Source organism: Giraffa tippelskirchi, chromosome 7, assembly GCF_054371585.1.
Source record: "Giraffa tippelskirchi isolate mGirTip1 chromosome 7, T2T-mGirTip1v1.2.pri, whole genome shotgun sequence".
Lineage (NCBI taxonomy): Eukaryota > Metazoa > Chordata > Mammalia > Artiodactyla > Giraffidae > Giraffa > Giraffa tippelskirchi.
In genome coordinates, this window is record NC_137281.1 from 68,094,949 (window position 1) to 68,108,434 (window position 13,486).

General features: G+C 43.8%; 1 protein-coding gene across 3 annotated transcripts in view; it reads left to right on the forward strand.

Annotated features, from left to right (window-relative positions):
• MCC (MCC regulator of Wnt signaling pathway) overlaps positions 1–13,486 on the forward strand; it is a 488,688-nt gene that overhangs the window by 382,520 nt on the left and 92,682 nt on the right. For all 3 annotated transcript variants that reach the window (XM_081505689.1, XM_081505690.1, XM_081505691.1), the window contains 2 exons: positions 629–771; positions 13,072–13,214. In XM_081505689.1, the coding sequence (XP_081361815.1) occupies positions 629–771; positions 13,072–13,214 (286 nt within the window). The remainder of the gene's footprint in view (positions 1–628; positions 772–13,071; positions 13,215–13,486) is intronic.

The following is a 13,486-nucleotide window of genomic DNA, read 5'->3' on the forward strand; positions in this document are numbered from 1 at the left end:
GCGTTGCCCTTCTTTGGGATTGGAATGAAAACTGACTTTTTCCAGTCCTGTGGCCACTGCTGAGTTTTCCAAATTTGCTGGCATATTGAGTGCAGCTTCTGCCTGCTTTGCGACTGGGGAGAAGCAGAAGATGTGAATAGTGCCACAGAGATGGTGGACAATGGCAGAGGGACCTTTACCCAAAGAGCGAATGAGAGCTGTGTGCTATGCTCAGTCACTCAGTCGTGTCCGACTCCCTGTGACCCCATGGACTGCAGCCCGCCAGGCTCCTCTGTCCTTGGGGTTTTCCAAGCAAGAATACTGGAGTGGGTTGCCATTTCCTCTTCCAGGGGATCTTCCCAATGCAGGAATTGAACCTACATCTCTTGTCTCCTGCATTGGCAAATGGATTCTTTACCACTAGAGCCACCTGGAAATGTAGAGCTAAAAAGGTAGAGACTTGAGTGGCCATCGGGGACTTTGTGAAGTTCAGCTGTTGATGTGTCTTCTGGGCCAGCAAGCAGGTATGTGTTTATTTGGGGCATACTCTATGTGGAGGTTGTGATGGTTTGAGGCCATAAGACTTAGACTCTGTTGCTATTGGGTATGTCAATTCATTGGCACTTCTGTCTTGTTCTCTTGATCCCAGTGTGAGCAGTCCCACCTCATGAGAGAGCATGAGGATGTCCAGGAGCGAACGACGCTTCGGTACGAGGAACGCATCACAGAACTGCACAGCATCATCGCTGAGCTCAATAAGAAGATAGACCGTTTGCAAGGCACCACCATCAGGTAGTCGGCTCCCAGTCATGGCTCTCTCTCTGCCCCGCTGGGCAGTAACCTGGGTTTTACACTTGAAGTCACCCCTATGAATTACGGGCTTCCCTGGGGGCTCAGCTGGTAAAGAATCTGCCTGCAATGAAGGAGACCTGTGTTTGATTCCTGGGTTGGGAAGATTCCCCTGGAGAAGGGAAAGGCTACCCACTCCAGTATTCTGGCCTGGAGAATTCCATGGACTGTATAGTCCATGGGGTCGCAAAGAGTTGGACACGACTGAGCGACTTTCACACTTTCTATGAGTTACAACAGTGTTTTATTTATACCTAATACTTTTACAGTTGATAAGTATTTTGTTTCTACTCTGTCAACTGTGTGCTTTCTCCTCCATTATTCTGTTTTGACTTTGATCCTCATGGTTATCCTGAAAGGTAGACAGGGTGGGAGTTGTAATGTTCAATTGACTGATAAGAAGTTGAGTGATGCTTTATTAACAGGTTCTGAATGCAACCCCCTCTATCTCCCTTGGGGATTTTGAGAGATTTATGAATGTTGATTTTAACTAACTATTACATATACTTCTTTGTTGTTGTTCAGTCACTAAGTCGTATCCAACTCTTTGCAACCCCATGGACTGCAGCACGCCAGGCTTCCCTGTCCATTACCAACTCCCGGAGTTTGTTCTAACTCCGTGATTCAGTGATACCTTCGAACCATCTCATCCTCTGTCACCCCCTTCTCTTCCTGCCCTCAGTCTTTCCCATTAACAGTGTCTTTTTCAGTAAGTTGGTTCTTCACATCAGGTGGCCGAAGTATTGGAACTTCAGCTAAGCATCCGCTTCAGTTGATGCTTAATTAATATTCAGGATTAATTTCCTTTAGGACTGACTGATTTGATCTCCTGCTGTCCAAGGGACTCTCAAGAGTCTTCTCCAGCACCACAGTTTGAAAGTGTCAATTCTTTGGCGCTCAGCTTTCTTTATGGTCCAACTCTCACATCTGTACATGACTACTAGAAAAACCATCGCTTTAACAATATGGACCTTTGTCAGCAAAGTGATATCTCTGCTTTTTAATACACTGTCTAGGTTTGTCCTTGGAGCAAATATTTTTCCAAGGAGCAAATCTTTTAATTTCATGGCTGCAGTCATCATCCACAGTGCAGTGATTCTGAAGCCCAAGAAAATAGCATATGCTTCTAGATAATCTAAAAATTTTTTGAGCTCAGTTGACTTGCCGATGTTGGCATAGTGTCATATAAACTCCTAAGGGATGGTGGGGCAAGATTCGATCCACCACTTGATTGGTGAAAACCCTTAAAAATGTTAAGCAACTACTTCTAAGTTACCCTTAGCAAAGGGGAGAGGTGGAGTTAGAAACCACAACATCTCTGCCTTGATTCAGTTTTCTTTCCATAAAAGTGATTGTTGGGGTTTCTGCACTCCTTGCTTATCAATCAGTTGGCCCCAAAGTCTCCTGCACAAAGCACTTAGTTGCTGTGTCTGCCTGGTTTTGAGAAGAAGGGTTTGCTTCAAGTGACTTACTGAGCCAAGGATAAGAACTTTTATCTTCCTGCCCATGCTCAGAGAATAGCCCTGAGGGAAATAAATGGTTGACATCTCCTTTTATGGAGAAGAGTGCTTTGTTCTCTGACTGTTTTTACAGGCCACAATTAAGACAGTTTTAAAGGCAGCTTCTTTAAACTCTGCCTCTAGAAGTCTTGGGTCAGAAGACAGTTTGGATGTGTTTTGTTCCAACTCTGAGAGTCACAGTAATGATGGAGCTACTTGATGAGGGTACTTGGGGGCCTCTGTTTCAGGGCAAAGTTGTGGAAAAATTTGCTCTTAATTGGAGCCACACAGTACATCTCATATTTCAGTTTAGAACCTCAAGGCCTTTAAATTGTATCCTGGTCTTCAGTGATTGTAGGTTAGAAGAGCAGAGAAGAATTTCAGCCCAAAGAAATGATTATAGTAGACTCAAAGGAGGCTGACGGAGTACATTGGCAAATTCGTAATTTCCATTAAAAACATGTTGCTCCTTTAAAATCTTGAGAAGGTGAAGGCAAATGGGCTTAGAGAGTTGTGAAAAAAAAAATGCATCACATGTCACCTGGAAAACTCAATTTCACAATGTTTAGATTGAATTTAATGGCCAAACTGTTTCATATTAAAATAACCTTTTATTTAAAGGAAGATTGCATCTGTACAGATGTCAGATGTCACATTAAATGCTGCCAGTTTTCATTATGTAAATGAGCTAGCTCCTCCTTGATGGGGGGACTCCCTGCATGCCTGGAAGATGAGCAGACACATGGGCCAGTAAGACAAGGCTCTTCTTGTCCTCTGAGCTCTAGTGGCTAAGGCACCTCCCTAGTTGCCACCACTCAGGTCCAAAGATGCTATAGTCGACCTAGTGCAGAGGTGCCAAATGCCTTGGACTCTCTGGTGTATCCAGGGTGTAGAGAATTGTCATGCTAATCTGGTACAATCCTGGTACCTGTGAGACTTTCTTGTTGCTTCAGTCTGGGCCTGAGTTAGGAATTTATTGGAAGACCTGAAAAATCATTAATTATGGAATCGTTTATGATGTATCCACATGGAAGCTATACTGAATTGCGTAAGAGAAAAGATGTGACAGTTTCATAGTTTAAAATATTTATCTCCAGTCACAATCAGAGAACTAGGGACCTTCTGTGACTGCCCTGGGAGACTTTCCCACCTCTTATAGCCACAGGGCTAATGTAGTCAAGAATCAGACACTGCAGGTCACTGAATTCCAACGTAAGTTGAATTCAGAGCCACAGCAGATTTCTTAGGTTAAAGATTAAGCACTGATAGGAAAAGATGAAATGGTGAGAATTTGAATGGAGACATTGGGTAGATTCAAATAAATCAAGATACCTAGAGCCTGTAAACTCCACTGAGTTTCCCCTCCTGCAGAAGCAGTCTCCCTCCCTGTCTGATCAAGTTAGTCCTTCTTTGCTTGGAGGCTCTGTAGCAGGCTGAACCCAGGTAGAGGGTACCAGATATAGTCATACTTCACTGCTACTCCATTCTTCTTTGTCTTTAGGCCCAAACGTAGCTAAATTCAATCATGCCCCAGGGGGATAAGCAGACAATCCAACCTTGGAAGATACAAGTAAGATTGTATTCATTTATAGTCACAGAAACTTGAGAAGAATATGTGTAGGATTAGGACCTAAGTGTCCTAGACCAGGGAAATAAGAATATCGTGTTGGATTGATGATGATTTATTGATTTCACTGTTCCTATTAGAGATTCTGGATTTAGTATGTTAGCTTCAGCAATTTGATTAAATAAAACGAGATTCATTGGAGGATTACATTAAATAATGTTGAAATGCCAGAACTTCCTTAGTGTAACATAGTCCAGAGGCCATGGGAATCAGGAATAACATCATTAAAATGGGGTTTTTGATGCCACTTCACTACTGGAGCCAGTGTGGGCATGGCTACTGTACTTGTCAACAGGGCTACAGTAGTAATCAAAATTATTTGACCCATAGAGATTTTTGATAATGTAGAATTGATCATGGAGTTTTTAGTTTTGATATACTAAAGTTTTACTTGATCTTTATAATCGAAAAATCTCTGGTCTGTCTGGTGAATAAGTACTTGACCTCCCACTGCAATATATGACCTCTGATCCAGTTCCCTTACCAGACCTCCTTCACAGGTCCAGAACTCTTTAAATAAAGATGTTTACAATCCTGTCACAAGTGGGTACATTCAGTCTTCTTTCTACCCATTTTACAGGGAAGACTGTACAGAAGGAAAAAAAGATGCCCACATTCTGGGCTAATTATTGACTCTGAGCAGATGTTAGCCCCTGGGATCCAAAAATACCTGTAGTCTTCCAGGCTGGATGAAGATTGATGAAGGATACATTAGTCAGCTGAGGCTGCTGTAACAAAATACTGTAGACCAGTGGCTTAAACAATAGGAATTTATTTGCCACAGTTCTGGAATCTGGAAAGTCCAAAGTCAAAGTGCCAGCCAATTCATTTCTTCAGTGAGTGCTGTCTTCCTGTCCTCCTGAAGGCTTCCTTCTCACTGTGTCCTCACATGGCCAGGAGAGATAAGGGTACAAATCCCATCGCGAGGGATCCCAGCAGATCTAATTATATCTCAAAGGTCCCATCTCCAGATACCATCACTTTGAAGGTTAGGACTGCAACATAGAATTGAGGTGGTAGTAACAATGGACAGTAACACATAATTCAGTCCATAGTAGATCAGGTGACAAGTGGCATCATGGATAAATCTCATAGTGGACCTCGTCTACCATTGTACCCCATCCAGGTGGTAACATTTTTAAAATCCCTGTACATGTGGTAAATGCTCCCAACGAGCAACAGTACATGGTCCTGTTTTTCTGGCTTCAGGAACGAAGAAGTGGAAATACAAGTGGCTCTTCTCATCCTTACACCTAAAAGCCAACTTAAAAAATTATTGCTTCCCCTCTTGGCAACTTTGAGCTCTACTAGCTTTAGAAGTTTCATTCCAAGGGAATGATGACTGGAAAACACAGCAGTGATTCCACTGCTGCCACTTAGCCCTTGGGACATCTCATGTCACTGACCCAACAGGCAGTGAAGAGAGTTACTGTACTAGCTGGATTCCAACTCTCCAGGGGAAACTGGATTGTAGCTGTACCATGAGGCAGGGAGGACTGTGTCTGGAACTCATGGGATTCCCTAGCATACCTCCTGGATGTTGCCCAGTGATAAAAGTTAGTAAATTAGAGGATCACAATACAGGTCAGTCCACCTAGGGCCAGACCCCTCAGGAATAAAGATTTCTAATTATTGCACTAGGTTAAGAACTCTAACCACCTAAGATGCTGGCCAAACACCAAGGAAATAGAAATTTCCTAGTGGAAGACAAAAGTTACTAATTATAGTCTCATAACCAGTTGTCAAAGGATGACTCGACTGCATAATTTCTTGCTTGTTTATGTATAGATGCATTTCCTTTTTACTTTCTTGTTTTCTCCCATTATATAAGGTGAGTTGGTATTGGTAAGACATAGTATTTAATAATTAGGCTACATGATTCCTAGGTGAATTTGCCGTTAAACTAGAAGAGGAAAGCTCACCCAGCAATGGATATAAATGGGACTTTGGGTCTCCCATTTTGATAAGAAGGTGATTACATTTATTAATACAATTGAACTGGGATAGTTACAGAAGCTTGATGGTATTGTTATAGCCATTTGGAAACGTATATGTGTAAGAGGATGTGTGTGATTGTCAAGGAGCCAAAGACAGTAGATTACAGTGCATGTTGCCTGGTGCCTGGTTCCCTTCCCACGCCTTCTCTCTAGTCCCCCCAAAATCAAAGAAGATTGACCCTGGGGACTACCTCCCAAACTCCCTTAACTCTGGGATAGTTTTGGATCTGCCAGGTCTGGAAGGCAGAGAGAAGGTGGGAGCCATTGTCCCCCGGGCCATAGGGGTGGCAGCCTACATACAGGCTTTGGTGAGCAGGAAGGTCCTGCGCTGACCGGCCTGACCCTGGAGCTGTGGCCAGGAGTGGAGGCAGAAGCAGTCTCTCCATCACAGCTGTGACGGTGAGGCGGAGAGCTCCAGGTGCCCTCCACCCTCCCTGCTCTTCTCTACTCCTTCCAATAGTTTTGTAAGCACAAAACTGCCTAAATTAAATCCTCCTTGAAACATCCAAAAGCGTTTGTTTTCCTAACTGAACCCTGCCTAATGCATCCTAAATCTCATGTGCTTGGAATAAACAGTTGGTATTTATGGCCTTCTAAAAATCTTTACTCCTGAATATCATAAACAAATTGGATCATATAGCTCACACTGTTTTGTAATAGGTGCTTTTTCACGTAACTGTACGTTTTGAGTGGCTTTGTTTTAATGCTCATCTGAGTTGGGGGGATTATATAATGAGATGGGTAAAATGGAAAAATATGTCAGCAGCTCACTTTGGATCTGAGGGAGGGGGAAAAAAAAGATGTCTAAGCAGATTGTTTCCCAAGGAGTTTATTTTCTTTTCCCAAAAGCTCCTCTCATAACATCAACCTTTCACTGCCAACTCTGAGTAGTCCATGATTTCTGCTTCATTTCCCGTTTGCTGTCTGGCTTCTGACCTCAGTGGTTTGCCAAAATTCCTTTTGCTATGAACTGAATTGTGCCATGCCCCCACCCCCACCCCCCCACCCCCCACCCCCCGCCGCCACTCCTCCAGTTCGTGTGATGAAACCCTCGATGTCATAGTGTTTGGAGATGGGATTTAGTTGAGTCAGGGTCATGAAGTTGGGGATCACGTGATAGAATTAGTGAGCCCAGAGAGCCCGTGTGCTCTCCTGCTCCTGCCCTGCCATGTGAGGGTGCAGGGAGAAGGCAGCCATCAGGCCAGGAAGAGAGCCCTCACCGGGAACCAGCCGTGCTGGCACCTTGGCTTTGGACTACCAACCGAAGTCTGAAACTATGAAAAAATAGATTTCTGTTGTTTAACCTTGTCTATGGTACTTTGTTACAGCAGCATAAGCTAAGAGACTTCTTTGAAAATCACCAGTGATTTCTTAACTGAAAAATTCGGTGACCTTTTTCTTGTTACTGACCCTTTTCTATAGCATTTAACCCTAAATCCTGCTTTCCTGCGGGTGTACCTTCCCTTCTCGAACCTCCCTGGCCCTGCAGGTCCTAGATCTTCTCCTCTCTCCCTAAGAGCCATCCTCAGCCTTGGCCCTTACCCTGGGCTCTCCCCCATACTTTTCACCAGGATGGCTGCACCCCTAAAGCACCGACCCCTCCTCGTTATATCACTTCCACATTGGCATTTAACCCTCCTGCTTCTTCGTCTGCAACGTGCTCCTCATTTGATGACTGAACAAGTATCCAAAGCCTCCATGTGCTCTAACATAATCCAGTCTCTCAAATCTCGTGCCCATACTGTGTGCCTGGCCTTTCTCCTGGTCTTTAGGCCCACACTTTGGTCTGCGTGGTACAGCTGTCTGTCCGTCTTCATCTCAAACACAGTGTAACCAAAACCTCTTTGTCTCCTGGCAAAACTTGTTGTTCTGATTAGTGTGTGGCCTAAAGAGTAAAATATGATTAAATAAAAATAAAACTTAGATAAGGTAGGTTTTTCTTTCTCCCTATTTTTTTATATGGTATACATTCCACCCTTGTTCACTATTTGAAGTTTTTGAATATGGATCCTTTATCAGATCTTGTTAAAACTGGTACTCATGGGTGACAAGGATGAATTATTATATACATAGGAGAGCATTTCAGAGTCCCATTTGTTCAGTTATTCACCGTAAGTTTCCTAGATGAGTCTGAACTTCCTCTGTGCTGTATGGGAAAATAAGAAGAGGTATTTACTCATCACTTATTCACTGCTATAGATCCTTTAAGAGAGCTGAAAAGAATACCTTGTACCTAAAACATCTTTGTTCTTTAAAGAAATGATGGCTGTTTCAGGGTAATTCTGCCTTTAAGTGCACAGACCAAGTGTGTTCCAAAAGAAAACCCACAAAGGCAGGTAGGCTGAGTGAGCTGGCCACAGCTGATGGGCAGCTCCCGAGGCATGTCCTTCTGGGTCTTGTTCACGACTCACTCCAATCCAGTGACAAGGCATGAATGTGCACCCCAAAATAAGATAGGTGTAGGGATTGCTTCTGAAGTAACATTTTTATCAGATGCTGCTGATTCCATAGGACTTCAGCTTGAGGTCTGGAAAGCATGGTAAGAGTTAAACTTTCATTGACTTTTTCCAATTAGATCATTTCACCCCTAGTTAATGAGAAAGAATCTTTAAAAAAAATCTTTTCCTTAGGCCATCGTATTATTGTTCTGTTTGTAGTAAATTTACGAATTAGGCTGTGTTGCTAACTGGTTGGATAATCTTAGGTAAGTCGCTTAGGCTCTAGGAGTGTCAGTGGTCTTATTTGTAAAACAAAGGTATTGATCCTGGCGTAGGTGATCACCAGGATCCCTGCCAGTCTGCCGGTCTGGCTTTTCTGCCTCTGCTAATTAAGCAGGTGTATATACAGTCTAATGCCTGCCTCCTTAGGAGTGTTTTGTTGCTGCTGCTGCTGGTGCTGTTATTGAGCTAGTAGCAAGCTTTAATCACTGCAACTCTAAACTGAGTGACTTGGAATCACGTCACAAATGTATCTAAGTGAGTGAAATAATGTACCATTAGAATCCTGTGAGATGACCCTCTATGTGCCAGAGAAAAACACCTGGTAACCTTCTAATTCCATAATTATGAAAAAGCAGAGACATCACTTTGCCGACCAAGATTCCTATAGTCCAAGCTATGGTTTTTCCAGTAGTCATGTGTGGATGTGAAAATTGGACTATAAAGAAGGCTGAAAGCTGAAGAATTGATGCTTTCAATTTGTGGTGTTGGAGAAAACTTCTGAGAGGCACTTGGACTGCAAGGAGATCAAGCCAGTCCATCCTAAAGGAGATCAACCCTGAATATTTATCAGAAGAACTGATGCTGAAGCTACAACACTTTGGCACCTGATGCAAAGAGCCAACTCGTTGGAAAAGACCCTTATGCTGGGGAAAATAGAGGGCAGGAGGAGAAGGGGGAAACAGAGGATGAGATGGTTGGATGGCGTCACCGACCCAATGGACATGAGCTTGAGTAAACTCCGGGAGATAGTGGAGAAGAGGGAAGCCTGGCATGCTGCAGTCCATGGGGTTGCAGAGAGTCAGACACCACCGAGTGACTGAACAACAACAGTTAAGAAACTACCACAATAGCATACAATTAGCAACATTTATCAGTTTATCAAAGCTTCAGTTTTTTTAACTTAATTTGACTACTTCTTGGACCTTTTCATATTTTCTTCCTTTTCATCTTCAGCATTAGCAGTTAGTGTTCTTCAGATCAGGCATCTTTTTCCCCAAAGAAAGAAGATAAATCACTTACCAAGAGTTACTGTATACACCATGGAAGGAAGCAAACAGTGAAGTCACTTTGAGATGCTGATGCTGTGTGTCATTCTCACCTTGACCAGTTAGGTGATGCCTGCTGCCCAGAGGAACCTTGAAAAAACTCCTCAAATTCTTGTCTTTGTAAAACTGCCATGGACCTGCAGGGTTTTTTGTTTTTTTTGTGTTTTGTTTACTTTTTGTTCCCATTGCTCTGGATGGACCAATGGTTCTGACTAAAACAGAGAGAGCCCCCAGCATCCTTCTCCTCCATATCCTGAAGTCCCAAATTGTCCAGCAGCTTACAGAGGGCTTAGAGTGCACTGGTTTTTGTCATTTCCCAGTTCCTGCCAATAAGGATGTTGAGAGGGCAAAGATCACAACTCTATGGTTTTTTACCAAAGTCAGCAGGAGAAACAGGGCTATACGAACTTTCTCATATTTAGGTTCAGTTTAACCTTTCAATGCCTCATTTTGGGGGCACAAGACTGCACACAATCTCCTTACAAGGTTGCTTTCTACCTCTGCTGTTTCCTTTGTTTGCTCATGTAGTGTTGTACTGTAACTTCCTTATGATACCCTAAGGGGGATCCTTAACCAGGGGTGGTGTGTGCTCACCTCAGCCCCTCCCTGTGGGGTCGAGAACACAGACCGTCTGTACTTCCCTGCTGCCTGTTTTATCTGCTTCCATAAAAGATCTTACAACACTTACTCCTTCCCCTGAATTCCTTGACTTCATGCATTATTTTACATTTATTTCCACCATTTGACCCTGATTGTTTGCCTTTTTCAATACAGTAAGTTTTGCTTCTGGCCAGTATTGCCCGCTCAGCAAGTGGCCTGAGCGTTCCTCCAGCCTCATGGTTCCATCCTGCACCCGGATTTGGTTTCAGCTATCCGTCCCCTCTGTCCCAAGCTCCACACGCCCAAGTTCACGTCCACGGGCTCCTCTGAGGCTCTGCCTGTGCCCACGTACCCTCACGACCTGTCTAAAATTGCTCACCTCAGACTCTTCTGTAGTAGTGCTCCATCCTGGAAGTCTTCCCTGGTCACAGCCCACCTGCAGCCCCAGAGCTGCAGTCCACCCAGAGCGTCCTTCTTAGGGTAGAATTAGTTGTGAACATGTGTGTGTGTGCTACGTCGCTTTCACCGCCAGGCTCCTCTGTCCATGGGATTCTCTAAGCAAGAATACTGGAGTGGGTTGCTATGCCCTTCTCTATGCTATCTCTCCCTGACCCAGGGATCAAACCTGTCTCTTAGTCTCTTATGTCTCCTGCATTGGCAGGCAGGTTCTAATCATTAGAGCCACATGGGAGCCCAGTTGTGAACATATTTGACTCCCAAAAGAGCAGCATCCACTTGATTTTTGCTTTCCTATCCTTGTCTTGATGCTCAAATACCTTGAAAGAGCATTCTTGGCTTGCATTTCATGGCACTGAAAGTCTTCTGCCTCAAGGTGACATTTCTCGTGTGCTATCATTCTTCAGTCTGTGTTCTCAGCTCAGTAAGGAATGTTCCCTTCCTTACTGAATGCTTCCTTCTTCCACCCCTTCCCTTTTCACTTCTTTATAAAATCCATCCTAAGAAAGTAATTTTTTACAAAGCAGGAGATTTGGCAGACACTAGATGTTTGGGACCTGCCAAGCCAAGAGAGTTGAAGGTGGCTATAAAAGATTTTGCAAATACCATTTGTACCAGAGGTACAGCAGCAGCGTTTATCTGGCTTTTTTGGCTAGAAAACAGTCTCAGCCAAGCTGAAGCTGATTACATTGGCCATGCAACAAAAGTAATTTATTCATTATACACAAAATCTACCATTAACTAAAATCAGGATTTCAACTGCTGACTGAAAGGAAGCTGATGGATCAGAGCACAATTATCCTCTAGACCAAAAAGGTGGTGACTCTTAAGAGTACTTTCTAATTGTTTTTCTTTCCTAAACCTAATTACTGTTGGCTGTGCAGATATCTAATAATTAACTTATTCATATAACATTAACCTATATTTTTTTTCCATCACCACTCCCATTCAAATTCACATTCTGCACGTCTGGTGGTTTTATATCTGTTTAAAGTCTTCCTAGATTTCTGTGTGGCTTTTATCAGAAATACTTTATAAAGCAAGGGCTCAGCTGAATTCTTTCCCTGAGAGGATGGATGTTCATTTCTTGAGAGAACCAAGAACTCTGGAGAGTTCTTCCCATTTCTCTAATATAGATGTGTCTCCTGAGCTTCAGATGGCATTTGCCTCTTCCCCAAGTCTCACTGATCACCATTCACCATCTTGGTCCACCCAAAACGGTGGACTTTCTGCCCTTCCCCTCTGGTTGTCATCGACTTAATGTGAATGCCAGGTTAAGAGAATGTCTTCCTATCTTTCTTCACAGACACCCTCCCCCTGGGGCTGAACAGACACCTTTGGACTTTCCAAACTCAAAATAAACCCCCTGACAATTTTCTTTTCTGGCTCACTTGCAAAATAAATGCATCAAAGATGATTAATTTTTGCTCTCTCCATGTCTGTATCCAGCGTGTGTGTAGTGATGGTGGTGGTGTGGGAAGGAGGTCTGTGTGTACTTTGAAATACATACTGCAATTGTAAGTTTTCTTAGTTTGCCCATAACTAATTCAGAGCCCAAGGTTACGAGGGATCCATGAGGGGCTGGGAAGGGAGTGGGTGTGTTTATGCAAATGAAACACAGATGAATTTCAAAGTTATCTTCCTACTGGCAAAGGCAGATTGAAGGAAGCAGACCAGAGTGGTGCTCGCTCACTCACTGATTTTCCCCCTCACCCCATTCTCCTTCCCTGTCCTCTAACTCCACTGACTTCCTTTAGAGAAAGCGAGTGTGGTCTTTCTCAGACATGCTGACCCCTACCCCTCTCAGAGCACTGGTTTTGATCTGCACAGACAGGATGCTGGTTTTCCAGTCTCTGTAACCTCAGTAGTCCTTCTACTCTCTTCTCAGAAGGAAGCCCAGCGTGGGACTCTGGTGGTGATGCTCTGAGTCACTCCTATTCACTAGGCCCTTGATGGTCCTGCTCACTGTAGCCTCAGTGCTAGGAATCTCAGTTCTCCTTCACCTTGGAATTTGAGGGGGTGAAGAAGTCTACTTTCTTTAGGAAATGTTTGAAGGGGGGAATTTTCTGGTAGGCTGATGGACAAATCTTGTCGGATGTATGGGTATGGATGTGGAAACTTTCAGGGTCAAACACTGCCCATCTAGTTAGCCTGAAAGGAATCCTGGTCCATGTGGCCTGGAGAGGAGAGCTGTCTGTTTGCATTCTGAGTGTCTTTATCTTGTTATTAAAAGACACATTCTCTGGGGATGTGTCTTGTGTGCCTGTCAGTGGAGTCTGACTTCCCTTTTGTTCTCAGGGAGGAAGATGAATCCTCGGAACTGCGATCGGAGCTCAGCCAGAGTCAGCACGAGGCCAATGAGGACTCACGCAGCATGGATCAGGACCAGACCTCTGCCTCTGTCCCCGAAAACCAGTCCACCATGGTCACTGCAGACATGGGTAAGTCTGCCTGCCATTGCCACAACGCCAGGGCTTGGCTTCTGGATTGTAATCAAAACTTTAGAAATGTGAGACAGCCTGGACTGAGATTTAGTGAGTCAAGCAGCTTGTTGAGTAGATGAAGGCAGGTGAAGGCTCATTCCTTTCAGTTCTCTACACATTCCTTTGTTGGTCACAGTGGAACCAAAGAGCTGAATTCCCTTTCTGCCTTGATGTTTGTGATTCAAACATGTAAAGTCAGGAAGTAGGGAACCAGGTAAAAAGGTGATTGC